Raw genomic sequence first — 26,714 nt, 5'->3', positions numbered from 1 at the left:
GTGCCAACTCAAAGGAGGAAACGGACCCCTGCCTGCATGATCGGGTCGACAGCCGCGAAGCAGATGTTGGTAACGAGCACAGCCTGGGCTTCAGGTGGTACTTTCTCAGCAACGTCCCTGCTGAGAGGTACCTTTATTGGAGCAGTCTTCCTGCTACCTGCTATATTCCTAAGTCTTGTTTGGTCTTCCGCCACCAAGCGGAACCTATAACTTACCAGTTTGATTGGGGGACTATGGCGAAGGGTTCTGTCGTGTACTTGTGCCACGACGATGGGAAAGTTGAGAGGCTGGCTCCAGGCGACCCTATCGTTGCCGGACTTACCTTTACCAGCTTGGGAGAACCTCTGGATGATGTTATTGGACTCGATAAGCCAGGGTTGGTGACCATAAGTCCCGGGTGTTACCAGGCTGATTTGTTCATTGATCGTTTGATGTGTATGAATGGGTTTGGCTCCGAAGATGGGTTTGATTCCCCGAGGGAGGAAGCTATTCCCCTTCTTCTGGGGATGGGCTCTGCAAGTAAGGAGAATATTTCATTCTATGGGATCAATTCTCTTGCATCCCTCCACCATTCAAATACCGACAATAGCGATCTCAACAGCAGGCAAGTACATCACTCTCTTGGCATCTCTATGAAAAAAATACTAAAAGTCCCGAATAGACCTTCTAGTCAATCAACCACTCACGCCATGTTGAAATCTGGAGCATGCGATGAACCTGATGATGACGAACTGGTGGCCGGAACCGACGAACCACTTACAGCTAAATCCTTAAATGAAAATTCTGCGACCAAACGCGTTGGCGGAAACGAAATCTCCAAGGACCGAAGTATCTATACTGGGGGTGTTGGGATTAGTGTTCTAGAAGATAGCTTCATTGCGCTCCAGCATTCTAACCCAACCCATTTCGCACAAGCGGAGGAGGTAATGCTCCTTTATCCTAGTGTGTTTTCTTCAGGTGAACAAATCTCAATCTTCAACGAAAGTGGCAGGAGAGAGGTTTGTGTGGAGAGTCCCGATACGAGTACAAGGTACTCGGGGCAAGGAACTGATTGGATGGATCTACCGGAAGGTACCTTCGATCCTCGTGCCCCACCTTTTGCCGTTCCGGCCTCAAAGGGTGGTGGTAGACGATCCAATCAGCCTGGAAAGCAACTAGACGAGGGGGGGGATGCTTGGCCCCCCGAAAGATTGGTGGAGGGATTCGAGACTACCTATAGCGGTTTCTCGGATCTCGACGTATTTAGGGCTAGACTTGGAGGAGTCCGGAATTGGTGCGCGTTTCCCCCGGTTCAGGTTGCCGTAGAGTATCTCCCCAAAGAGCTCAAGCGTTTGGATTGGACCGGCCGTGAGGGGGACAAGGGCGGCCTACCGGATCCAATTCTTCTAGGGAGGACAAGCTCCCCGCCCATCGATGAAGGGGCCCGTCACGGGAGAAGCTCTGACTCTAATGCTGGTCACTGGTAAATGGGAACTTGTTTGTTTGTTGGGTTGGGTCGCGTTCTCTTTTTCTAAAAGCTGATCTCAGAATAGTCTGTTGTGAACTTTCCCTGTCCGGGGGGGGGGTTGGAACCCACCGGCAGTAATCACAGTAGTGGTCGGTGTGGGCCCGTTGCTGGTGCTCTTGGTATTTGCACATCTCTATTACATCTTGTACTGTACACGCTAGGAGCTACGGTAGCAGATAACTTTATGATAACCTGCGTAGCTTACCACGACTCTAATGATAGCACATGAAATCTTCACAAACTATTAGGCCACCGCAGTGGCCCAAAACCATCATGCAAGTGCAATGTGTCACTAATCCCATCCGCAAAGATTGTAGAAGAGAAAGGGGAGGGGAAAAGCAAGGCAGCGGACAGCGAGTAGCGGCCTACGGCCCAGAACTCGAGTGATGATCTGTGAACACCGGCTAATTGCGACGACAACACGATTCTCTTATCATGACCACCGCGGCCTGTACCATACAGCGCTGGGCCATCGGTGCGCCTCGACCAAACCTACTCCCGAAACCAGCCTCCTAACAGCCGTCCACGCTCTATCATACCCTCACGCATGAGCCCGCGGGAAAAGCAAATTCCGGTGTAAATGCACCGTAGTACGAGTAGCAAAGATCATGATCCATAAGCGCTTCGAGTACCGGCCGCACCTCTCTATTCTGGATGACCAGAGCCCAAGAGAGAATCCGCCCGTCCGGTACAGCCAGCGATCCGGGACAACAGGAGGTCTAGTTTTGATAAAAGAGAGTTTTGAATTCACAGCATCTGCGAGGTTTGGTTATGGCTTTTGGGTGCTAGGAGAGGGGTATGCGGTGGAGGTATGAGGGGGTACTGTAGTAGTAGCATGTGCTGTATCATACTCGAGTATGGTATCACTGGGGGTCTCCGGGGGTGGGGTTTCTGGATTGAGATGAGTTGAGTGGAGGGAAGAGGATTGAGTAGATTGTTGTCTATCTTTTTTTTTTTTTTTTTTTTTTTTTTGCCTTGCTTTCTTATAATATGGTGTTTCTCCGTACCTGTTAAGGATGGATGGACAAGATGGACAAGACGAGGCGATAGCAATAGAAAAGGAAGAAGAAAAAAGAACCCTAACGCCATTTCCACATCAGATAACCCGGAAACATAGCATCACCCGACCTTCCAAACCTCCACCCCAATAACCTCAAACTTCTCGCCTTCCTCACTAAGTAGTTCGTTTCCGAACGTCTCGCACGCTTGACTAAGACCCTTATCGAAGGTATCGTTTAGCCAGAGGCCGTATTTACCGTCCCTGCTCCGTCCGCGGACAACAACAAATCAGTCGTCTTCCCCTTCAGCGCAGCGGGGGAGAACAATGAACATACCCGCCACCAACAGACAAGTAATTCCCGTCCGCAAGAATCAAGTAATCATTAATTCCGCTATACGGAAACGCCCGGAACCTGAGCGGCGCTTGCGAGGACTTCCACAGGAAGCACTCCCCCGTGCCAATGTAGCGACCGGTTGGCTTGGGCGGTTCGTTCAGGAAGGCACCGAAGATCTGTTCCACAGCGCGTTAGCAACCCGTTCGTTCCACGGACGGGAGAACTTACCCCGCCGGCGGAATCCCGGACCGCGAGCACGTACCCCCCTCCGGTCGCTGCGCCCGTGCCCGTCCTGTCGTATAGGGTGGAGAGACTAACCCCGTGCTGCTCTAGCGAGTACCCTAGCGACCAGGTCTCGTGCAGTTGCAGGCGTGGCGGTAGTAGTATGCGGATTTCCTCCGCCAAGTCTAGGCTCATTAGTCGTGTGGTTGTGCTCGGGGAGTAGCCGGTTAGCGTTATCGGCGAGAGTGGCGGAGGTTGGAGGGGGAGGAGGGGCGTTGGGGTCCGTGTTGGGGGTTTCTCGGAGAGCGGTGGTCCGCTTGGGGGTGGTGGTGGGGAGCTGTTGGAGAGGCGTTGGAGGGTCCAGGTTATTGCTGAGGAGATGGTTGACATCTTGGAGGGTTTGGTAGTGCTTTGGTTGGGTTTGTTTGATGGGGCGGGGGCGGCGGACGGGCGGCGGCGGGGATCTTCGTTTTGTGATTTGGTGGGTGGAACCTGTTTTGTGTTGTGTCGAAATTGTCGACGAGTGATGGGCAGGTAACGGCAGGTACTCGTAGGATGGTTTGGCTGACACCGGGTTTATATATCCGGAAAGGTTTTTTTGTGTTAGGCCTAACTAAGCTGTGAAAAGCATAGAATTGCTGTGCTGTGCCTTTTATTGGCCGCCGTGCCGTGCTGTGCTGGATGGGTGGGCGGATGGAGCCTTTCAAACTTGGGCTTTTCCGGTCCGTCTGGGGCGGTATGGATGCACTTGTACCCGGACGCAGTAGTGTAGAGTAATATTCCTATCTCATTACTTAAGTGACACCGGCTCTGGTTCAATTCTCCTCATCCATTTGTCCGTTTGGCGTATTCGAAGAATGGGCAACACCTCGATTGGGGGGAGGGGGGGGGAGAATTGGGTTAACTTATCGTGTGATTCACATTCGATTGAGGAGGAGATGGTGTGTGAGTTCAATTGGGCGCTTGGAGATGCTTGTGGCAGCTCTTTTATTAGACTAATCGTTGCGTTGTTGTCACGACACCTGCTCCTCCAAAGCCAAGGCACATTCCTCCGCGCAGCTACCGTCCTGTAACGGTATCTTACCGCACCGGTGCTAATTACTATTACCAGAAAGAGCAACTCTCATACCGGCTTACTGTATGACGATACCGTATGATACTCGAGCAAAAAAAAAACCCTTGGAATCCACTATCTCCGGCCGCCCTGTCATCTCCGGATTCTGAGTTAAAAGCTCCTTGAGAAGGATTAGCGACTTCCTGACACGGTATAAGATCTGCTCATCGGGCGTGCTGGATCTTGTTAACTGGTATTTGAAATTCTGTAAACGTGTCAAACTAAACCCATCGTGGGCCGACTGGCTGATTTCTGCTGATAATCTGACAAGGGTTTTTACGGTATTATGATGTCCCAAGTCCCGTGACCTGAGCGCTGTGTTGCCGGTAAGCCAGGGCAGAGGGCACCCGAGCGCTCCCCAACCCAAAAGATATCCAGACACTTTGGCCCCGGGGTTCAGTGCCTTTGGTGTGCCTTGGCATTCTGGTGTCCGGATTCTTATGACGGATCAAATTTGTGGCGCTCGGGTATCATACTCGTACTTACTGGTATTGTGCTTGTAATCTATTCAACCGTGAATTTTGCTCGGCTGATATGATAATAGTATTATGGTAATGCCCGTACTTAGCACTGGACGTTAGAGTAGGATTTCAAAACCTGGGTTTGCTTCGTTTCGTTGAATTCGTTCGTTGCGTTTCACATCTTCATCTGGGCATCATAGTCTACCAGTACGGCACTCCTACTGTACTTGTATCATATCATACTATCCATCCCTCATAATTATTTTTGCACAGTATCATACCGGTATTCCTTCTCTTTCCCCCCCCCCCACCTCCTCTCCCCCACCACCTCCCATCCACCAAACTTTTAACAACGCTCCCCCGTTCCATTATTCCGAGCATAGGTTTCTCTCACCTTTCTTCTCCCTCCTTGCAGCTTTTTCAAAGCCCTTCACCTTCGATATTATTGTTCCTTCCCCCCCCCTCCCCTTCTAAACTTCCCGCTACGGAAGCACAGGAAGGACGGGAGAGAAGAAACAAGAGAGGAGGAAGGGATATTGGAGTTGTTGGGCGGGAGGCGGAAAGATCGACAGAAGCTAAAAACCTTTTTAAAATCGATATTCGTCAATTTCCATGGGACGCGGTCTGTAGACGGATCTGGCGACCTTTTTTTCCCCTTCTTTCGTTCTCCCTCCTTTCCTTCATATCGAACAGCGTGATTGACGGAGGAGGAGGAGGAGGAGGAGGAAAAAAGGAATCAATCCTCCGCGCTCTTTTCGCGAGGCGGGCGAGTCGAGTTTGGGGGGGGCACAGGATAGACTCTTCGGGGGGAGGCAGCTTTTCTTCGTCTTCTACGAAAAACGCACAACAACCAAAAGAAAAATAACCATTTGATGCCCGGGGGGCTTCTTGCGCCAATGGAAGTCGATTCATCGCCCTCTGCTTCGACAACTACAACCATGCTTGTTAGCAAACGATCCCATCCCGACAGCGTCCTCAAGGGTTCTACTTCTACTACTACCGGTGTTGCTACGACTATCGATTTGTACCTTATCTCGGAGGAGGATGCCCATTATGAGCAGGAGATTTTGAGAGATCCGTACTCGAGCTTGAAGCCCTGGTTGAGGTATTTGGAATATAAGGCCAAGACTGGGGGTATTCACGAACAGGTGTTTGTTTTCGAGAGGGCTTGCAAAGCGTTGCCTAGGTCATACAAACTTTGGAAAATGGTATGTGTTTCTTGACCCTTCAGTTGGCTTTATCTACAGTGTTTATTTTTATTTCTGTCTGGATGTTTGTTGTGTGGCGGTGGTGCGAGTTTTTTGGTCGTAATGTAATGGAGATTCTCATTGGAAGGTTTTTAGTATCTGGATTTAAGGGTCAAGCACGTGTCCTCCCTCAATCCGGCACGGTTCCAGGCCGAGTACAACAAGGTCAATGATTGCTTTGAACGGTCTCTCATCCTTCTCAACAAGATGCCTAGGATCTGGACGGACTACCTGTCATTCTTGCTCAAACAATGCATCGTCACCAAGACCCGCCGAACCTTCGATCGTGCCCTGCGGGCTTTACCGCTCACCCAGCATAGTCGTATCTGGGCACTCTACCTACCGTTCGCCAATTCCGCTTCTGGGGAGACGGCTGTCAGAATTTGGAAACGGTACATGCAGGTTCACCCTGAGGATGCGGAGGAATTCATTGAGCTTCTCACTGAGATGGGGAAATACGAGGAGGCGGCGCAAAAGTGGATCGAGGTACTGGATAATCCTAAGTTTCGGTCAAAGGCTGGGAAGAGCCACTTTCAGATGTGGAGTGAGCTGTGCGACTTGTTGGTCAGCCACGCTCGTGAGATCAAGGGCATTGACGTGGAGAAGATTGTGCGGAGTGGGATCGGAAAGTTCAGTGATCAGCGGGGGAAATTGTGGACTAGTTTGGGCACCTATTGGATCACTAAGGGCGACTTCGAGAGGGTATGTGGATCGGATGATTGGAATTGTTGAGGGATTGATTGTTGATTCTTTTGTGTAGGCAAGAGACGCTTTCGAGGAGGGCGTCACCACCGTTATGACTGTCCGAGACTTTACCCAGATCTTCGACTCGTACACTGAATTCGAGGAATCTGTTATCGGGACCTTGATGGAAGCGGCTGCTGCGCGGCAGGAGAAGGGCATTGTTAGCGAGGACGCCGATTTCGATCTGGATATCCGATTGATGCGGTTCGAGCAATTGATGGATCGACGACCTTTCCTGGTTAACGACGTTCTCCTAAGGCAGAATCCGAATAACGTCATTGAATGGGAGAAAAGGGTTGCGCTCTGGGGCGATAACAAGCAACAGATTGTTCAAACGTACACTGATGCGGTAGCCGCGGTGAACCCGAAGAAAGCTGTTGGTCAATTCCACTCCCTGTGGGCCGGATATGCCAAGTTTTATGAGAAGCATGGGGATATCAGACAGGCACGTATGATTATGGAAAAGGCTGTTCGGGTCCCGTTCAAGTCTGTCCAAGAGCTCGCGGAGATGTGGGTTGAATGGGCAGAGTTGGAGTTGCGTAACGACAACTTCGACGAGGCGGTCAAGATCATGGCGAAGGCCACTCAATCGCCCAAGAGGAGCACGGTGGATTATTTTGACGAAACGCTGACACCGCAGCAAAGGGTGCACAAGAGCTGGAAGCTGTGGAGTTTCTACGTCGATCTCGTGGAGAGCGTAAGTACGCTTGAGGAGACAAAGAAGGTTTACGAGAGGATCTTCGAGCTTCGGATTGCTACTCCGCAAACAGTTGTAAATTATGCTACTCTTCTTGAGGAGAACAAGTATTTTGAAGAGAGCTTCAAGGTACTCTTCCTTCCATTATCCATCGATATCAATTAAACTTACAAAAAACTAGGTCTACGAGCGCGGCCTCGACCTCTTCACCTACCCCGTAGCCTTTGAGCTCTGGAATCTCTACCTGACCAAAGCTGTGAATCGCCAAATCGACATCGAACGACTCCGTGACCTCTTTGAGCAGGCCGTCGAAAACTGCCCCCCCAAGTTCGCACAAGTCCTCTATCTAATGTATGGCAACCTCGAAGAAGAACGCGGCTTAGCCCGGCACGCAATGCGCATCTACGAGCGCGCAACCCGCGCAGTAGCAGACGAAGACCGCTTCGAAATGTTCGACTTCTACATCACAAAGTCCGCCTCAAACTTTGGTCTAACCTCCACCCGACCCATCTACGAGCGCGCAATAGAAGCACTACCAGACAGCGAGGCGAAAGAGATGTGCCTCAAGTTTGCCGAGATGGAACGACGTCTCGGAGAAATCGACAGAGCGAGGGCGATCTACGGCCACGCCTCGCAGTTCTGCGATCCAAGAATTTCGCCGCAGTTCTGGACCAAGTGGGAAGCATTTGAAATCCAGCACGGGAACGAAGACACCTTCAAGGAAATGCTCAGGATCAAGAGGAGTGTGCAGGCGCAGTACAACACCGACGTCAACTTCATCGCTAGTCAAGCTCTCGCACGCGGACAAGCGAAGGCTGGCGGCGGTGGCGGCGGTGGCGGCGCGGGGAGCGGGAGTGATGAGGAGGTGGGGAGCGAAAGGGGGGATGCGATGGCGGCGTTGGAGCGGGAGGTCAGGGCGCCCGCAGGATTTGTCGCGGCGAAGGATGGCGGGGGGATTAAAGGATCTATTAGGAACGTGGCTGCGACTGCGAGCGCAGAGGTTAACCCCGATGCTATTGATTTGGATATGGATGGGTAGTCTACTGATATTCCAGTCAAATGGGTATAGTTGCTTGGTCGGTCGATGGTGGAAAAGCGGAGTTTAGTCTTTTCTTTTCTTTTCTTTTCCTTTTTCTTTTCTACCTCTTCCTTTCCTCTCCTTTCTTCCCTCTCAACTTAAATGGGTCAAATTCAATTTTCTTCTTGATTTGCTCTAAGTTACGTTGCGTTGCCAATTTACCGTTTGTCTGTCTGGCTATCACATCCAACCATCCGGCCGTCCGCCCATTCATCTTACCTAATTTCATTTGTCCTACACACTTGTATCCTATTATAGTACTCTACTACTATCGCACCGCGCTGCACCGCACTTCCCCTTCCTCAAATTCATGTACCATAAAACGTCGTTCCCAAATTGGTTGGCCATTATTATTATTACAGTATTCCCCTAGTCTAGGAGTGGCAGTAGCAGTGACGGCATACCTATAATTTGTTTTTTCCTATTCCTTTCTATCTGCTTTCATTCTCGCCACATAGCACAAGAAAAAGGGGCAAAGGTTGCGATTGATTGCTTGATTGGGATTGATTGACTGTGGTCCCAAGTTGCAGTAGGCGCGGTACAACAATGCTTTCGTGATCTCTCTCTTTCCCTTTCCCGGAGTAGCACGGGAGTGAGTTGGGTGCAGAGGTAGGTGGAACGATCAGATGTAACCAATGGAATAAGGTATAGTGGAAAAAGAGAAGGAAAAGTGGAAAAAGCACCAGGTTGACTACGAAAAAAAAGGAGGGGGAAGGAAAAGGAAAGAAAAAGAGATATATATTGACCATCAAGTATCAAGTTGCAGGAAAAATAAATGGAAATGCATAAACTAGGTATTGAATAAGAAGGAAATGGTGATGGAGAAAAAAAGGGGGGGGATATAATATTAGGATGGTATGCGAGTACGGTAAGGCGGAAGAATAGAAAAAAAGTAAAAACGCCCGCTGTCACCTTATTCCGCCTGTCTTGGCCTTCTCTCAACATCCAGACTGTTTTTCTCTTAAAATGTACATATAAACGCAACCGAGTCACCTATTATAGTTGGAGCAGGTCAAGTAATCGGAAAGTAATTATCATGCAAAGGCAAAAAAGGGTATACATAGTCCATATTACCACCTCACATGATAACCTGCATGCACGAAAATCTATCAGTCGGGTGGAAAAGAGCGTGCCGCTAGATCTGAGGAATACTTACACAATCCTGTTCCTTGGTCTGTTGGGGAACACCCATTTCTTCAAACGTCTTGGGTCCTTTGCCTGGTGGCTTCGGGAGTGGTGCAGACTGTGGTTTTGGAGTAGCACTGGACGGAGGTGGCCTTGGTGTTAGTGAAGGGTTGATTGGGGGGGATGGGGGGCCCGGGGTGGGGCCAAGTTGTGGGCTTCCGTGCGCCTTGTTTGGAGGGCCCTGTTGGTTCGGTGGCCGGTGTTGACCATGAGGACCAAGCGAGCTCCCAGGCCTCCTATCCCCGGCAGCGCCAGAGTTCCTCCTGTTCGGCCCTCCCATAGTGCTTGGAGCAGGGGATTTCGCTGGTTTTGGTCTAGGGGCAGGAGCTTCAAATCCGATATCAATGGGGGTTCCGGGTGGTTTAATTCCTTGGTTTCCGTGCATCTGGGATGGCTTAGGCGTATTAATATGAGGAACTGGCTCTCCATTAAATCCCCCTGGATAGCCCGAGCCCTGGCGACCCTGAGGTGAGGGATATTCGTCAACAGTTGGATAAGGTTGCTGTTGTCTCCCTCCAGGAGGAGGCCTTCGCCCTTGATTATCCATGGCAGTGAAAGGTCGTGGCGGGCCTCCAGGGTAAGTCCCTGCAGGAAGAATCGCACCTGGGCCTCCAATAGCTAAGAATGGACGTCTGTCAGCAAGTTGAACTCTTGGGAACATGCGGGACTGCTAACCGTAGCCAACCGCAGACATTGGTCGAGTATGGGGTAGAGCTCCAGATCCCGCAGAGCCTGGTCGGACCGGATATGGAACTGCAGTTCCAGGCCTCACAGGAGGCTGAACAGCAGAAAATGGCCCATTGCCGGGATTCAAATAACTCTGGCCTAAATCTGGGGCAATAAAGCTGGTATTAACATTAGGCATGGTACCCTGCCTTACCAATGGCCGAGGAGGCTCTTGCATTGGTGGAGGCCCTGGTGGATAGTTGTAGTTGCCACCGGGAGGAATAGTAGGATCAGGCATGTCTACAGCTTCCTCAATAGGACTTATAATAGGTGGAACTACTGACTGGCGCCTTTGAGTAAGTGGATTAACCACTCGCCTCTGAGAAGCATGTCGAGCTCTTATCTTTGATATAGCAACACTCTCGTGATCCTTTCGAGACAGGGTCTTTGATCGTGAGATACCCTCTATACGCCCACTAGCGTCCTTGTTTCCATGCGCGGCAGCCTGATTCCAAGTCAAAAAACTGGATCTAATCCGGCACCTCCTAGGTATTCTCTTACCTTTCCATACCATAGCTGAGCTTCCTTGAGGTCGGCCGGAACATGCATTCCAATTTCATAAAAGTATCCGAGTGCGAATTCGGCTGTGGCGAGTCCAGCCGATGCCGCTCTCTGGGCGTATTGAAATGCCAACTCTTCGTTCTTCTCGAAAACGCCTTCGTGACCGCAAAGAAACCATTTACTAATGGCCATATCCGCCTCAGGCTCACCTGCCAACGTTAGTGGGTGGCTCGAGTACCAGCAAGAATTAAATGCCCTACCTTGCCTGGCGGCCAATGCATTGTAGTGAAGAGACAATGCCGGATTAAAATCACAACCAAGTTGACACAGTTCATATGCCGTTCCCATTTTGAGTTGAGCACGCTGAAACTATCAGTGGCAGTGCGATGCATAATTCGGGATAATGAGTTACATACTGCAAATCCAAGGAATGCTGCCTTCTCAATCATTTCCTTCGCTTGCCGAATATCAAGGGGCAAAAATAGATCTGGAATCTCAATCCCTGGTAATTCCCGAGCCAGCAACATACCATAAACCTAGGGTATGTCAATTGCCAGAAACATGACCTTACTGAAAGGGGTTTATATGTTCACTTACGTAAGCCCCTTGGGGAGCATTTTCATCAGCTGTTTGAGCTGCAAGTCGGATAAGATGAACACCCCTAGCGTAATCTTGCTTTTGGCTGTGCTGTCCCAATAAGGTCATCATTCCAAGTCTCTATAGAATAGGGTTAGTAATAGCTCAACCCATGTACGTGTGAGCTTGACCGACATAATTTGAAGCTGAATCACCCATTGCAGCTCCATGATTGTAGTGCTTAATCGCTTTCATGGGTTCGTTAGAGTTTTCGTACTGCATCCCCATCCTGTACTCCGCACGAGCAAATCCCTTTTCCGCTGATCGAGCATAACATCTGAAAGCTTCCTTCTTATCACTCCTATAGCCAAACTTTCCAAACTCCAACCAATTCCCCCGCATAAATTCTGCCCGTGGATGGTGTTGGTCAGCCAAAAATGTCACGACACTCAAAGCGTCTGCTTTGATTTGGTGCTCAACTGTGGGTGTTTGCGGTCGAGTTCCAGGAGGTTCTGCGATCCGAGTAAGATAGTTCATGCAAACTTCAACATAACTCAATGCGTCCTGTGCCCATACCAACTGCATTTCCGGATCATTTGAGGATAGCACCGCCAAGCGGGCTCCCTCAATCTGGTCACCCTTCTCTTCATCTGTTGGTGGAATATTTGGACCAGGGTTGACGAGCTTTGGAAACGGCGAAAATGAAGGCTCGTCGATTGCCTGGAACCCCCCTGGATAGTCTTCGGCTATCGAGGAATGGTACGACGAAGCTCCATAACTCGATCGACTGTCGCGCTCTTCACTCATCGAACGAGATCCGTGACCTTGGGAGGAAGGTGGGGGGGTCGCGTAGGAATCCGAATAGTTATTCCGGGACTGTTGGCTACTAAGATGGTTTCGATCGTCCTGATAGTTGTTGTTACTCATATAACCATCGTTTCCCGCAGGAGCTCTTCCGTTCTGAGATTGTAATTCTAGATTCTCTAAGCTGTCGGCAATCTGAACGGGAACTTCTGGCATAACCCTGGTTGCGGTGAAAGGCATTAGCTTTCTACTGAACGTGGCCACTCCCGAGACTCAATAGAAGCTGAAGGAAGGAAAAGTGAAGAAAAGAGAGAAAAAAAAAAAAAAGGTGGCAGGGACACCCGGACAACGCAGTCAAGCTAGAGAGATATGGGAAAAAGAAAAACGATGAAAATTTAATGGGAAAAAAAAAAAAAAAAAAAAAAGAACACGAAAAAGAAGTTCAGACAATGGGATCAAAATAGTAGTGAAAGTGCTAGTACGAACCTCTGAGGAGATGGAGAGACGATGGCGACATCTGGCATCATGTAATCGTCCTTTCCAGGATAAAATGTTGCCCCCATGCCAGACATGTTTGCCTTAGAAGCTGCACGGAGACTCCGTCAGATCTATTAATGAGCCGGTAAATGGTTGAGGAAATTGGAATTAGGATGAGAATAACGTGTAAAACAAAATAAATCTCCGTTTGTGAGAGCGGTGTACCGGAGGATTGTATTTACTAATAGAATGGCCTCAAATCAGCAACCGTTTTCAGGTAGGAAAAAAAAAAACTTGAAAGAGATCGTGAGAAACCCGCGGTAGAGAACTGAGCGAAAAGTAGGCACTACGGCATCGAAGCGCAGCCCGGCACCCTTCTTCCCCCCTCTTTCTCTCCCTTCTTCGTTTTCTCCTTTCCGCGTGCCCGTTCTCCCGTTCACCCATCTCCCCCCATCCATCCCAAAATATTTTGCGTGGGGTGAGAGCGGAGAGATTGCACAGCTTTCGTACCAGCACCCGCCGTCCGGAGGAAATGGGATTTGCAGAACATACGGTACAGTAGAAGGGGAAAGGAGTGCTCGATCGATTGGATAAGAAAACTTACCAAACCCTAAGAACGGAAAAAGATAATGCTGCAAGCAGCCAGAGCAATCACCCAACAAACACAGCAGAGAAAAGATATCGTAGACCCGGAGGACCCTTTCCGAACCGCAGTAGAAATCAATCAGCTATACTGATCCGGAATGGCGTGTCTATCGAAAGCTCCCTCTCTCGTTCCCCCTTCCTCTTGCTTAAGGATAGACCAAACAAATATCGGGTTAAGTCCTGGAACCAGATTTGGGAACAAAAAAAGGGAACAAGATAGGTGACCGTGGTGAGAGTTTTGCTCAAATAAAAACGTCCGCCCGGGGCGAGATTGTCAGAGGGTGGCAGAAAGCTTTGTATGATAATGTCTGGAGGTAAAAATCAGGGTAAGTTTGTGTTGCAGGTAAATGGATGGCTGTTCAAGGAGGGGCATCTGGATGTTTTCAACCATTCTCCCCCGCCATGCCGACACATAGGAACTACTAACCCACTCTTCTATGTCTGACAAGGGTGGAGGCTGAGCAACGGGAAGCAGGCTCAGTCCAAACTGCGCCCTTCACGCATACGAACTCTGCCACTCACTAACCACCAGAGGACACTCGGCCACCATAACATGATAAATTTCGGAATAGAAAAAAGGGTGAAAAAAATGCTTTCGTCAGCACGCCAGACCAAACTTTGCCCTGTATTGAGATTTTCCATCACTATCCATAGACAATTATGATAGCTGCTGGTGGGGCATGCCGAGACTCGAGTGCGATGTGATAAATTTATGCAACTTAACTGGGAATTCCTGGTGCACTCGGGTATAGTATGATACAACAAAGCGTTTACCGTCTTCCTCCTCGAACACTAACCCCACTGATTTCTGGTAGCACAGGTAGAGAGGCAGAGAGGCAGGGTGAAGAGAGGAGAGGGCCCTCAATACGAAGCATCTTAACTTAAGGACGCGGTTACCCTTAGAGGCATCAAATTTCCAGCGACCACGAGTCGAATCATGGCAGTGCTCCTATTAAAATACCAATGCACATACCGGTACTCGAGTACAGTACCGAGTGCTTGCGCAAGTGAAAGCAATTGGTGCTTTCCCGCAGGAGAAAGTCCCCGCAAGTATCATAAACCGGCCCGGGAAAAAAGCAAAATAAAACAAATGGACCACTTTTCCTCCTGATCACAAAAGCACATCTACTCGAGCACGGGCACCGGTACTGCATACTGTATGCTCCGATTCCAAATACCGTGATATTGTGACATGAAAAAAAGGGGGTGTACTCGAGTACGGTACTACTTGTAGTATTTGTACGAGTACTTGTAATCTCGCCTTCCTGTCATCCCATGTCTCCTTCTAGAAGAAGTTTTTTTTCCCCTTAGTCCCAGCGATTGAACCGCTCCGAGGGTTTTGTCGGCAGGAAGATACCGCTGCTGTTGCTGCTGTGCGGTACCCGCAATCGAACGCCCCCAGCTGCCACCGGCTGCTAGTACTCGTACTGTACTGCATACCGCCAAAATTGCTTAAATCTCAGTATCACGCAATACCGTACTCGAGCAGTGGCCGTGTTCGAAAAAGTCGTTCAATCACGAGTACAGTAACCAGTAACTTAGTCTAACTCGAGCACATGTGCTGCTGACCGGTTCCGGTACCAGGTGATTGTCTCCTAAAAAGAAAAGGAAAATATTATTATCTCATGTGTTTGGTGGATTACATTCACGATCCGCCGGAAGCGTTCCCCTCCATGGATTTTTCTTGCTCGAAGCAAGTGAGCTATCATACGTGCCCTAGCTCACTCAGTGGTCAGCCAGTCAGCAGTTAGGAGCCATGGAACGAGAAATCGGGGAAAGAACGCAGACAGTAGATAGGGGCGTCGAGCGATGAGATAATAACCTTATTATTTGTGGGTTAGGGTTTCTAGATGCCGCTTTCGCTTTGTCACAAGCCCGGCTCGAGGGAAATCTGATTCCCCAGCTTGTCCGGGGTAGTATCATATAATTTACAAGTTGCATGTCGAGTACCGTACCGGTACTGTATCATACAGCTCCGCAGCTGGATAGCCAGGGGTTTGCACCGGTAACGTTTTTCTTACCGTTTTCCCTGCCTGCAGTTCGTGGACCGTGCGACCGGGATTTGGTACCGCGACCGTGAGGGGTTGGACTTGTTCGCCAAGCTCACCATCAGGGTGGTGCTCTGTTAAATATATCTGCTGGTATCTCTCTCCTCTGGAGCTCAGGCACGATACAGTGCTCGAACACAGTGCGGTAGTGCTCAATGTGCGGCGCCTTTCCTCGCTCCTCCAGATATCGGTGTACCGGTAGAAGTGCCGAGTCTGGGTACGATACCCGTTCCCAAACCACTCCGCTCCCTGATAGTACTGTACTAGTATCGTACCTCTCAAGACTTACGACACTGCCACCCTGAATACTCTCTTGGCGGGCCGTCGTGGCGGAGTATGATACCGGTTCTCGACAGGGTAGAAGTTTCCCGGTCGCCGACATCGAGGGGGGGATAACAGGTATCATACTTAACTGTTAGGGCAAAAATTGTTGTATGGCCGAACATTCAAGCGAGCCAGAGTGAATATACTCGAGCACTATGCCGGTATATGTACCGGTGTGCATTAGCACCATAACGCCAAAATCACCCATCACTCAATCAAGTACTGAAATTCACCTTTTTTTTTTTTGAAAATATGCAGCACGTGGCCACCAGGAGTAGTAATCAAGGGCAGGGGGGGGTACTCGTACAGTCAGTTAGAGGTATCAAACAGCAGACTTTACTCTTCCCCATCCGGACATAAAACCCGGGTGCAAAAGCTTGAGTTGACAAAACCCAGCGGACACACTAGCAATTATCACAAACCATTCCCTGGCTGTGCATAGACTCGCTATTGCAAGTGCGTCCGACTAGAAGATTCAGCATATACCAGTATGCCTTGTCACACTCGATGGTATCTGGCTACAAGAGCAAAGCTCTATTTCTGGTTTACATCCCTATTCCCTCCCCTCAACAGAGGTTAGAGGTCTCACGGGTATCCCGAAGAGGGGGGGGGGTTATATAAGAACTCCAGAAGTGCGTAGTCTGGTAACATGTCGGAGCTACCGGGTTTGGCGGAAGGAATGCGAGGGTATAGCTACCAAGTGGTACTATCAACCGAAATATGATACTACCTCCTAACATCTCTAGGTCTGCATATGGTTCGCTGAACGGTCACTGTGGAGTGGAACTGCGCTTGAACATTTTTCGAAGAATTCGAACCTAGGACATACCCCAAGAAGCAAAAGAGTTATTGTGTGCGGGACAGCCGGTCATCTATATTCTGGGATTACATCCTGATGCGAGGACTCTATCGGTTGCAATAATCTTACGTACCTAGCCTCCTAGAGGCCTACGGTACTCCTGATCAACGTCCGCTAGAGGATATGTTGTTGGAGGAGGTTTTGAGCAGCTATTCACACCGCCAACATTACGAAACACTTATATCGTGATATGTACGAGTGCTCGCACGCCACTGTCGAAAGTGTGATGTGGGTTAAAGCGTCCTACTCGGTCTAGCTTCGAGATTTCGCCGCCCAGGCAACGTTCATGAAGATTCCACTTGTAGCTTCATTCATCTGTGTTGAAATATGGGGATATGATACTATAATCGGGATAGTATCAGAGTGTCTGGAATATGTGGCTGGGCTAGCGGACTAGTAGAGAGAGGTCTGTGGGGGTCCCAATACAGACAACACATATAGGGGCTACCGGTACCGTACTTGGGTATATAGTAACACACTCTGAGTGCTATATAGTCAAATACGGAGATACAGCGCCTAATTTTTGTATGTTACACTAGCTGTGGGTATTGTATGAGTCTCGAGTGTAACAAACATACAACAAAACTTAGGCGCTGTACCTCCGTAGTGAACCTCTATCCCAATTCCTCTCTTGCTCGTCGATATCTCTTCTTCTCTGTTTTCAACAATCTGATTTGATGTTTCCGAGTGATAAGCTATGCCCACCCTACAAGCTAGGTTTCAAGCCCGCCGCCCGTCCTTGTTTAATGTGGTATCGTGTGATAGTAATAATATCATTATGATAAAACCGAAATGCCGTTTCACTACATAGCGGTGGTGTCCGGGAGCCTAGAACGGTAGGAATAATTGGGGCCCCGAGACGTATCGCTAGAAATTCCCATACTGCTAACTTAGAGCTTATCAGATTTTTGCCAATCCTCTCGCTTTCCCCTGTCATGCCCTACGGGTTTTGTGTACTAATTTACTATATGCATCAGCCTTCGGTGCCGATTTCCGAGCTCCTAGCGGGGACGTTAGAGTGTGGAATTACCTCTAATTTCGTTTCTTCTCCTCGGGACCGGGCTGGCGGGTGGGGGTGGGGGACGGGATGGGGAGGAAGTTGGACGGGCACGTGGGATGCCCAACCTGGGAGGGCTACTTGTAGTGATGGTTGACGGTGTGTGGGAAACGGCACCAATACTGGGTTCTTCGTCTCGAGGGCAGAGCGTAGCCAATTGACATTTTTAAGCACCAGTTCAGTACTGAAGCATTGGTCCATGAACGGGATCACACGGGTAAAGCTTCATGTGAATGACGCCAAAACACCACAAGAACGCACGGGGAACACTCAATACCGGTATGTCCCATGTCAATGCTGTGGTTTTTTTTTTTTTTTGTTAAATCCTAGAATCTATTTGCTTAAAGGTGCAAACCTCCACTATAAGAGCACAGCCTGGCTAAAGCATGGATCCTAGATATAAGGGCACCTCTGCAATAACTGCCCCACACCCCCGATTTCATCCTTAGACATGCTGGTCAAAAACCTCATTCACAGGCCTAGGGGAAAACAAACCAGCCCAAGTCCCTCTGGTATGGGGCCAACCGCACATCCACCCCCATGAAAGCTCCTTCTGCATAAAACAAAAAAAGCACAAAACAGGACCGGCAGGAGCCAACAAGAAAACCCATACCGTATTCTCTTGAGAAAGGAAACACAAAGGAAACTCAATAAAGGAAACTACCTTGATAAACCACATTCCCCATTTTTCAACCGGTCCAGCCATGACTAGCAGTTAGGAATATAGGGGAGAACAATAATGCATTCTTTTCGTGTGATGAAGGCAACTGACCTGGACATGCTGGCCTCCTGTGGAGTGATCGTTTATGGCTAGTCAGACAGATGCATGACCGGAAGCAGTGCAATACCAACCACACATTGCTGAGTAACCCAGACATTGGTAAAGAAGCAAACCTGACCGAGTAAAAGAACCCAGAGGGGTGGAAGAGTATTTGCAACCTCACACAGCTTAGCCGAGATGGCCATCATGGAGGGAGGGGGAGGACAGGAACCACAATCTGGCAGAGGGACCAAAGTCTAACAACAGAGGGGGTGAAAATCTCGTTTAGCCCCATGATGAGGTTTGATATCCAGGCTTATGAAGCTTTCAAAGTTCAGCCCGGAGAGGGGATTGTGAGGTGGTAGTGTGTGGTATTGACAACCACCACCACCTTTCAAAACAGGAAGGTGAAGAGCGGGGTCAGGAAAATAGCGGAAGAGGAGCTTGCCATGTCAATGCTGTGGTCAAGTATCGTACTTGTACGGGTACCGTGCCGGCGCGGCAGGCCCTGGGAGCCCGGTTTGCCTTCGGAAGGGCGGCACGAGGCCCTCCGACTGAAGCTCAGCACAGCGCACACGGGAGAAGCAAGTTTCGCGAGGAGTGAACACAATCCATTTTTTTACCCTTTGATTGTGCTATTGTGCTCTCGATAGTCGCTGGTACTGTATGTCGGTACTTGTACGTATACCCGCATCTGGAAACGATCCCTTTTGAGACGCACATACTAGTGCATGTATACCGTGTCGGTACTTGTACCGTACTCGAACATTTTTCCCGCGCTACGATAGAGGTGGCCTAGGGGATGCTCGTAACAGCGCTGAAGCTCCTGATGTTTTGGGGCTTGCCACGGTTCGCATGGGGGTTACTCGAACGCGTGTAATGATGGGCGGAAGTCAGTGCTCCAGTACTGGTGCGAGTGCGGTGCCAGCCGGGTGCAAGCATGCACACTGCTTGTGCCTGGATTGATCGACTCAGGGTTTCGAGATGGGAAAGTTACACAAGGGTTTTCGTCGTGAGAGTGCCGAAAGCCTTGGTAAGAACTACGGTGGCCCGTAAATTATTATGATGGGGGGAAAGTGCAAGAAAAAACGACAATCGCCAGCTTGAATAATACGGCAGGTACTGTACTCGTACTCGAGTGTGGACTGTGTGGTGCGAGAAGGTGAGAAGGGTGGCTTCGTCGCCCCTGTTCACACTATCATTGAGGCCTTGTTTGGCAAAGAGGGGAAAGGGAAAGAGCGCGTGGCAAACGCGAATTTAATAATATTATTACCGGTATTTATGGGAAAAAGTGCGGTTTCTTCAAACGATGGCGCGTCCAATGGGGCCTGGATTTCATTCCCACACGCAAGCCACAACTATTATAAACCCCCATAATAATAATATTATTATTATGTTACCAGTAATTTCTATATGTCCTGTGGCTTCTAAGATAACTAAGCTCTTGGCTTTTACTATAATTGGCGAGTTGCTCATGTTACGATCAAGGGTGACAAACCTACATGTACCCTTCTTATCCTCTAGCACCCTAAGTAGGTACTCGTACCGAAAGTTGCCGTAGAGGGCGTACTCGAGTACTCGTAGTTTGTAGTGTGCAGTGCAGAACTTGGGTAGTAAGTAGCATTGCGGTTAAATAATTCTGGGGAGGGAGAGAGAAGGAGGGAGATTTTATTTCTACTCGTGCGACGGGGTTAATTTATGGGGCTCCCCGGACGATTTTGCGGGTTTGATGTTGTCTTCTTTCGTGGTGAATTGATTAAGCGTTCGGCCGTTTGAGATGGGTTCGAGATGCGACTGCAGCATTGGGTGTGGGATTGTGCAGAATCCCGTTATCTGTGGTAGGGCTATTTACTCGAGTATCAAACTGTGACTTACCGGTAGCAGCTTGGTATGATGGGAAAAAGGGTTTGGAACCTTGGAAGTTGGCGTTTCGTAGCAACCCCTGTGAAACTCCGATAGGCACAAGTGTAGGTTTTCCCAAATGCCCCTTAACCGCCATCATAGTCGCAGCTGACCCAAGCCAGTCTCAATTGATTCGATTATCCTGGATCCAATTGTTCAGTCTCTGATTCTGTAGGAGGAAGGATGACTTTGAACAGGGAACTTACCCGTGAAAAGACATTTCATTCGATGAGTACCAGCACGGTGTTCTTCCCAGGCGCTGTTGGGGAACAAGATACGGTACCGCTGGGGGAAGTGGTGCATTAGGGGAAGCTGGGGCGAGAGAGAGGAAGCTTAGCATCACCAGGGATGGGTTGATGCCGCTGAGCTTCAAATGTGGCCAGGACTCCTGACTGATGATTACGAGCGATGATCAGGCGATTTTTACCCTTTCGTAAGATGGAATGATAGAAAAGTTGGACGATGGTCCCCGTCGGCTCCAGGTCTGCACCAAGATTGGTTGAATCGAGAAGAATACTAAGCGGAAGACACGGAGAAAGAGAGAAAGAGAGAGAGAGAGAGAGCGGTACTGTAAGGGAAATAACTTTTCTTTGGGAATATCACGCTTCTGCTGCTGTTTGCTGTGCATACCCAGCCGAGAGTACTAGTATACTCGAGTACTCACCCGCTGCCCTGTCTTCCCGAGCCCTCCCATCGACTCTTTCAGCTCCCTTCTTTTGTCTTACCCCCTTAGTATCGCCCCCTCCCCTCCCTTTCTTCTCCATCCTCTTTGTCCCACTTTTCCTTTCACTCCTTCTCGCCCATTTCCTTCCGCATAGGCAACTGTCCTGTTGCACATAATTAACATTTTTTTTTTTTTTACATTCTCTCATTTGCAATAGTGGTGCTGGATCTACTACCGCACTTTCCACTTCAGGTACTCGCAGCATATACCACTAAATCTTACGCAAGCTCGTCATCTCCCCAGATTTACGCAGAGCGTTTCGGGCAAACAATACTCGGTCCTTGCGGAAAACTTCCTCTCGACTTGCTGGATCCTATTTCACGGTTCGGCTGGCCCTGAACACGACAGGTATAACCAGAATACGAACGATTTCTAGACCGACACCTGCGCGTTGATCGCACCATCGCCAAAATTCCACCCAAACTGCGGGAAGAGGCGATAGCCATGAATAACTTTCAGCGTTCGGGGACGCAGTCGGAGCGGTCTCGGTGGCCGGCTCTTGCAGCCAAGATGAGCTCTCCAGATGTTACCCGCAACGAGAACAAGCGGTTTACTATGAAACAGAAGATTGACCGGTGGTATGTGCTTCGGACCCTGGTGGTGTTTGTTGGAGGTGTTTAGGAGCTAACTTCGGGTCTAGGATGGTGAACGAAGGATACCGGCGAATGTCCGCTTTTATCTCGTTTCTTCTCTTACGACAATGCTAACAGCTTTCTAGTTTTGTCGCTATCTTCGTGCTATTACATTTGCTTGTATTTGGCTTTGGCTTCTTGCATTACACGTTGAAGGTCTGAGTTCTGCTAGGGGGCAAAAGGATGTGGCGCTAAATATTTGTAGGACAATCTCGTCGGTCCCAGGGCTGTTTTTGGTGTTACCCTGCCAATAGCGAGGTCTGCAGCTCTCGTGCTTCATGTCGATGTCGCTCTTATCCTGCTACGTATGTACCTTGCGGTGAATGTGTTGGAAATGGATACTGATTGGAGGGATAGCTGTGTGCCGTAACTTAATTTCTATGGCTCGCCAGACTGCGCTCAATGGGATCATCCAATTCGGTACGCTTTTCATGAGTTTAATTCGAATATCGGGCACTGGCTGACTTGTTCGTAGACAAAAATATAACTTTCCATAAGAGTGAGTTCATCGATAGAGATTATTGTTGGGGGTGATTTACTGACATTTACAATAGTGACTGCGTGGTCCATCGTTTTCTTCTCTTGGCTACACACAATTGCCCATTGGAACAACTTCGCGCAGCTTGCCATTAAAGAGAAGCTCGGTTTCGTTGGGTGGCTACGAGCTAACTTTGTTTCTGGCCCGGGTTGGACTGGGTATATTATGCTGATCTGCTTGATGATTATGGCTGTTACTGCTATGGACAAACCTCGCAGGGCAAACTTTGAGCGCTTTTGGTACGTCGAATACGGATGAGGAACTATAGGACATGATTTTGCTGATCAGCTGATAGGTATTCTCACCATTTGTTCCTCGTTTTCTTCTTGTTCTGGTCGTTCCATGGTGCCTTCTGTATGATCAAGCCGGATCGCCCACCATTCTGTGACGGTATCGGCGTTTTCTGGAAGTTTTGGGTGTTTGGGGGTCTCTTGTACCTCGGTGAAAGGATTAAGAGGGAGATTCGTGGAAAACATAAGACCTATATCAGCAAAGTTATTGAGCATCCGAGCAACGTGGTAGAGATTCAGATCAAGAAGGAACACACAAAGGCCAAGGCTGGGCAATACATCTTCCTTTGCTGCCCCGAGGTTTCCATCTGGCAATATCACCCTTTCACACTCACCAGTGCTCCCGAGGAGGACTACATATCTGTTCATGTCCGCATGGTTGGAAACTTCACCAAGGCATTGGGAAAGACGTTGGGATGTGATATCGATAAGAAGGGTGGCAGGGCCGAAAAGTCTAAAAGGAGAGAGTCTAGGGTTATTGGTGTGGACAAGAATACCAAGGAAGATGTCGACCCTGCTATTCGTAGAGTCTTGCCCAGGGGTACGATTCTTGGAAACCTTAGAGAGGAGCATGGAAGAACATTACTAATACATTACCTGTAGTTTACATTGATGGACCATTTGGATCGGCGTCTGAGGATGTTTTCAAATACGAAGTCTCTGTGCTCGTTGGTGCTGGTATTGGTGTCACGCCTTTCGCTTCTATCTTGAAGAGTATCTGGTACAGGAGTAACTATCCTCAAAAGAAGACGAGACTCCATAAAGTGTACTTCTTCTGGATTTGCCGTGATTTCGGCTCCTTCGAATGGTTCCGGTCTTTGCTTCTGGCTATCGAGGCCCAGGATATTGGTCACCTAATCGAAATTCACACCTACCTTACGGCCAAGATTAAGCCTGATGACGCCACCAATATTATGATTAACGATGCGAACGCTGAGAAGGATGCTATCACAGGCCTTCGAGCGCCTACAAACTTTGGAAGACCTAACTGGGATACTGTATTCAAGAGCATCCGAGCGATCCACAAGCCCGCAGAAGTCGGAGTTTGTATGTTTCCTCCATTCTAATTCCTTTAAGTTATACGTGCTAACTGCCGTTTTTAGTCTTCTGTGGACCCAAACCACTTGGGTCTACATTGCACGTAAAGTGCAATCAGTATTCCGAGCCAGGGTTTTCATTTGTTTGGTGCGGCATTCCCCCTCTACTCTCCGTGAACCTGACTAATCAATTTATAGGGGCAAGGAGAATTTTTAATGGAAGAAAGGGGGGTCGTGTTGTGCTATCAACAGTTCTAGTCGCACTGGATTTCGGTGTTTTGGTCCTTGGGGAGTGTGGGGTAGGTTTTACCCCGTAGATGATTGGGTTTTTCGATTTTTCCATTCAATGATATCCTATTACATATATATATTGCTCCTATTTTGCTTTGGATGGAACGGGCCAAGGGGAGTTGAACGTTGCTCTCTTGCGTTGGAGCGGAGGGATAGCTGTGCTTTAGGCTGCGTCTACCAAATGGTATTCATATTCCAGTATGTTGTTTTTCTGTATTATATGATAATACTCTTCTAATCCTGTAAGATGTGTTTGATTATGATTTCCTAGTTACTAATAAAAGGTGTTGGGCTCGTGGTTTTGCGTGTGGTGTGATCAAAGGGATAGTTTAGGACATGCTGCCTACCGGTCTTTTGTGAAACGGTTCTGAGTTTTATCATAACCTACCGTAAAATCTGGTGAAACCCACTACCGTTACCAGATTATCCGCGGGAATCAACCCGTCAGCCCAGGATGGGTTTTGGGTTTGACAAGTTAGTGGAGTTGCGAATATCATACCGGTTAATGAAATCCAACACGTCCTGAGGCCTGATCTTGCCCTGTGTCAGGAAAACGCCAATCCCCCCAGGGCCGATGGAGATGATGGATTTCATGAGAACTTTACGAGTAGCATCCTGGCAATGCGGGAGGGTTATGCATTAACCATTCTACTTCTATCGTCTAGCAGCACAGACTCTAATGGCTATTTCAACCTCTCAGAGACCCATTCATAAACAGCCCACTACGAATACCATTGTTAGTTCATCCATTTTAATCCTCGGGAAGGCGGCGCGTATCATGATATTGATATCATATTCGGACAAAATCGAATCAAATCACATACCTGAACAGCGCTAACCTACCAGCAGCAAAACAAAGCAATCATTAGCCCTCACTCATCGAAACCCATCACCGCCATCATACCAATAGGGGACGCACCAAAAAAGCCCTAGCCATACAAACACCCAGCCCGTTGAAAAACACCCTCCCCCCACCCCCAGCATAAGCGCTCTTCGCGCACTCCCAAGTGCCGAGCCTCCTGTTGCCCAATAACCCCTCGCGCTCGCCCTGCGCCTGCACCCGGGTCTTGATGACATCGAGCGGGTACACTGACAGCCAACTGACACACCCCGCCACACCGCCCGCAAGCAGTGTCTTCATACTGGCCGCCCGCTGGCCCTCCCCACCCCCTCCTCCAGCTGCTTCCTCATATCGCAGCAGGCGCTTCATATACTCATACGCCCAGAAACTGCACCCCCATATCAGCCATTTAGCCATATACCCGGGCAGCGACCACACACACAGAGAGAGAGAATAACACACTAAAATCCATAACCTGCCGAATCCCTGACCCCCGTAACCCCCCCTCCCAAATACAACCCCCTAACCCCCTCCCTCTTGACAACCCCACGCGCGACTTCATAGCTGTTCTCGCCAGGGCGCGTTTGCGCCCGGACCTTGACCAATTCCACCGGCGCGCTAAGCACGAACGATACGGCACCGCTGACGGCGCCGGCGGTCCATATCATCGCTAGCGATGATTGCTGCTGTTGCTGTTGTTGCGGAGTTGAAAGGAGGGAGAGGGTGCGGTTGTAGGTGTGGAATAGGATCGCGTTTAGGCAGCCGTAGCCGAGAAGCGGAGCGGCGGTACCGCGGACATAACTTGTCGCTGTTGGGAATAGCGAGGGGGAGGAGGAGGAGGTGGTGGTGGTAGTAGTGGAGCGGGATTGTAGGTGGACTTTTAGGATGTCTAGAGGCGAGCCGAGGAGGATTCCGATGGCGCCAGAGATGTAGCCCGCGTAGAAGTCTGCCATTCCCCTGCCCCTTTTTCTTCGGACTTTGAAGACTAGGAGGGTGGGGAAGGGAGATGGACGGAGTGGGAGGTGGGCTGGGCTGGTACAAGTATTTGTATAGCTTAGCTGCAAGGGTGTGGATCATTTTACGAGCAGTCGGCATTGTGAGTGGAGTACTCGGGGTCGGTATCGTAATTTTACTCGTAGATGGGAGAATGAGGGGGAGCTGCATCTCATTTGACGGGTCGGTGCGCGTTGACAGCGCATCTGGTTGGATTTGAAGATGTTAGATGTCGGGTCGTACTAACTTTTTTACGATATCACAGTTGATCGGGTCATTGTCACAGTGGGTCACTCGGGCTGAGATTAGGATTTGAGCTGTTGTATAATAAGCGCAGATATATATATATATATATCATACTGGAAGAGAAACCTAGTACCGTACAGCACAGTATTTTGGTATCGTATGAACTTGAATAACTCTTGGAGAGGGGAACAAAAGGGAAAGGCCTAATACGCGAACGTATAGAGAATAGCAGCGATCTCATCCATTATATGATGATGAAACCTGTTTTTCGTCTTCTGCTCTCAACGCATCATTGCACCCACACTGGAATACTCCTCAATTCCAGAGAGTATCATCATATTAAGATATTTTTTATTTTTATTTTTTTATAATCATTTAGTTACTTGTTTAAGGTACAAGAATATCGCATGCAGCGCTAGCTATGGCGTTAAGAAAACCCCTCCACCCCGGACCAAGAGAAAACCCGTACCTCCAAGACACTCTGGTATGGGCCCAACTGCACACACTCCAAGGGCGATCAACTCAGGTGCCCAGCCAGCAGGCCTCACGACTTGAACGTGAAAGGGTCTCGCCTAGAAGCCAACCAAAAGCCCAAGAAGATTCCTCGCCCAAAAGAAAACCCCACCCACTAACTACACGTAGCCACCAGGAAGGAAATCAAACAAGCTAGGCAGGAAAGCATAAGGAAAAACTCTATCCCGTAAACTACTAGACCCATAAGGGCCACAAAGGAAAATAACAACTGCTCAACGTACCACCAAATTTGCCGTTTCTAAAGAACCGCCCCCGAAGTGGGCGGCTGGCGACGAGCCCTAAGGCCGAGCGCCCCCAACCAGCTAAGCCACAGAAGTAGT

General features: G+C 49.2%; 6 protein-coding genes; 2 read left to right on the top strand and 4 right to left on the bottom strand.

Moving 5' to 3' along the window:
• Window positions 1–2,480: 2,480 nt before the first annotated feature.
• GSTUM_00003778001 (uncharacterized protein) lies at window positions 2,481–3,996 on the bottom strand. XM_002837533.2 has 3 exons: window positions 3,070–3,996; window positions 2,842–3,017; window positions 2,481–2,768 (listed from the first exon to the last, which is right to left on the bottom strand). The coding sequence occupies exons 1-3, from the start codon at window positions 3,256–3,258 to the stop codon at window positions 2,627–2,629; spliced, it is 507 nt and encodes a 168-aa protein (XP_002837579.1). The 5' UTR covers window positions 3,259–3,996; the 3' UTR covers window positions 2,481–2,626.
• A 955-nt stretch (window positions 3,997–4,951) lies between these two features.
• On the top strand, window positions 4,952–8,760 carry GSTUM_00003777001 (uncharacterized protein). XM_002837532.2 has 4 exons: window positions 4,952–5,846; window positions 5,982–6,587; window positions 6,646–7,455; window positions 7,508–8,760. Exons 1-4 carry the CDS (start codon window positions 5,577–5,579, stop codon window positions 8,363–8,365), a joined length of 2,544 nt encoding a protein of 847 aa, XP_002837578.1. The 5' UTR covers window positions 4,952–5,576; the 3' UTR covers window positions 8,366–8,760.
• Window positions 8,761–8,805: 45 nt separating this feature from the next.
• GSTUM_00003776001 (uncharacterized protein) lies at window positions 8,806–9,349 on the bottom strand (the record flags this gene model as incomplete). XM_002837531.2 has 1 exon in its annotated part: window positions 8,806–9,349. The coding sequence occupies one exon, from the start codon at window positions 9,347–9,349 to the stop codon at window positions 8,846–8,848; it is 504 nt and encodes a 167-aa protein (XP_002837577.1). The 3' UTR covers window positions 8,806–8,845.
• GSTUM_00003775001 (uncharacterized protein) lies at window positions 9,349–13,683 on the bottom strand. XM_002837530.2 has 10 exons: window positions 13,278–13,683; window positions 12,683–12,914; window positions 11,588–12,416; window positions 11,414–11,533; window positions 11,233–11,352; window positions 11,077–11,179; window positions 10,817–11,025; window positions 10,265–10,760; window positions 9,561–10,207; window positions 9,349–9,494 (listed from the first exon to the last, which is right to left on the bottom strand). The coding sequence occupies exons 2-10, from the start codon at window positions 12,766–12,768 to the stop codon at window positions 9,483–9,485; spliced, it is 2,622 nt and encodes an 873-aa protein (XP_002837576.1). The 5' UTR covers window positions 12,769–12,914; window positions 13,278–13,683; the 3' UTR covers window positions 9,349–9,482.
• A 6,675-nt stretch (window positions 13,684–20,358) lies between these two features.
• On the top strand, window positions 20,359–24,026 carry GSTUM_00003774001 (uncharacterized protein). XM_002837529.2 has 12 exons: window positions 20,359–20,739; window positions 20,796–21,570; window positions 21,633–21,659; window positions 21,711–21,780; window positions 21,830–21,929; window positions 21,982–22,044; window positions 22,100–22,123; window positions 22,179–22,401; window positions 22,458–22,993; window positions 23,056–23,499; window positions 23,556–23,637; window positions 23,688–24,026. The coding sequence occupies exons 2-12, from the start codon at window positions 21,503–21,505 to the stop codon at window positions 23,704–23,706; spliced, it is 1,656 nt and encodes a 551-aa protein (XP_002837575.1). The 5' UTR covers window positions 20,359–20,739; window positions 20,796–21,502; the 3' UTR covers window positions 23,707–24,026.
• Window positions 24,027–24,678: 652 nt separating this feature from the next.
• Window positions 24,679–25,574, bottom strand: GSTUM_00003773001 (uncharacterized protein; the record flags this gene model as incomplete). The annotated part of the gene is made up of 2 exons (XM_002837528.1): window positions 24,679–25,009; window positions 25,084–25,574. 2 exons carry the CDS (start codon window positions 25,572–25,574, stop codon window positions 24,679–24,681), a joined length of 822 nt encoding a protein of 273 aa, XP_002837574.1.
• Between the last annotated feature and the right edge of the window lie 1,140 nt (window positions 25,575–26,714).

The sequence above is a fragment of the Tuber melanosporum genome (assembly GCF_000151645.1).
Source record: "Tuber melanosporum whole genome shotgun sequence assembly, scaffold_190, strain Mel28".
Lineage (NCBI taxonomy): Eukaryota > Fungi > Ascomycota > Pezizomycetes > Pezizales > Tuberaceae > Tuber > Tuber melanosporum.
Note: the sequence above shows the minus strand (reverse complement) of the source record. Positions and strands in the feature narration are given on the sequence as shown.

Coding starts and splice junctions, on each gene's coding strand:
- GSTUM_00003777001 (XM_002837532.2), top strand. CDS start 5,577: ATGCTTGTTAGCAAACGATCCCATCCCGACAGCGTCCTCAAGGGTTCT. Junction 6,588..6,645: donor CTAAGGGCGACTTCGAGAGG/GTATGTGGATCG, acceptor TCTTTTGTGTAG/GCAAGAGACGCTTTCGAGGA. Junction 7,456..7,507: donor ATTTTGAAGAGAGCTTCAAG/GTACTCTTCCTT, acceptor ACAAAAAACTAG/GTCTACGAGCGCGGCCTCGA.
- GSTUM_00003778001 (XM_002837533.2), bottom strand. CDS start 3,258: ATGAGCCTAGACTTGGCGGAGGAAATCCGCATACTACTACCGCCACGC. Junction 3,018..3,069: donor TCCGGGATTCCGCCGGCGGG/GTAAGTTCTCCC, acceptor GCTGTGGAACAG/ATCTTCGGTGCCTTCCTGAA. Junction 2,769..2,841: donor TACTTGTCTGTTGGTGGCGG/GTATGTTCATTG, acceptor CGGACGGAGCAG/GGACGGTAAATACGGCCTCT.
- GSTUM_00003775001 (XM_002837530.2), bottom strand. CDS start 12,768: ATGTCTGGCATGGGGGCAACATTTTATCCTGGAAAGGACGATTACATG. Junction 11,180..11,232: donor CAGCATTCCTTGGATTTGCA/GTATGTAACTCA, acceptor TGATAGTTTCAG/CGTGCTCAACTCAAAATGGG. Junction 11,026..11,076: donor TGCATTGGCCGCCAGGCAAG/GTAGGGCATTTA, acceptor TAACGTTGGCAG/GTGAGCCTGAGGCGGATATG.
- GSTUM_00003774001 (XM_002837529.2), top strand. CDS start 21,503: ATGAGCTCTCCAGATGTTACCCGCAACGAGAACAAGCGGTTTACTATG. Junction 22,402..22,457: donor GCAAACTTTGAGCGCTTTTG/GTACGTCGAATA, acceptor ATCAGCTGATAG/GTATTCTCACCATTTGTTCC. Junction 22,994..23,055: donor TCGTAGAGTCTTGCCCAGGG/GTACGATTCTTG, acceptor CATTACCTGTAG/TTTACATTGATGGACCATTT.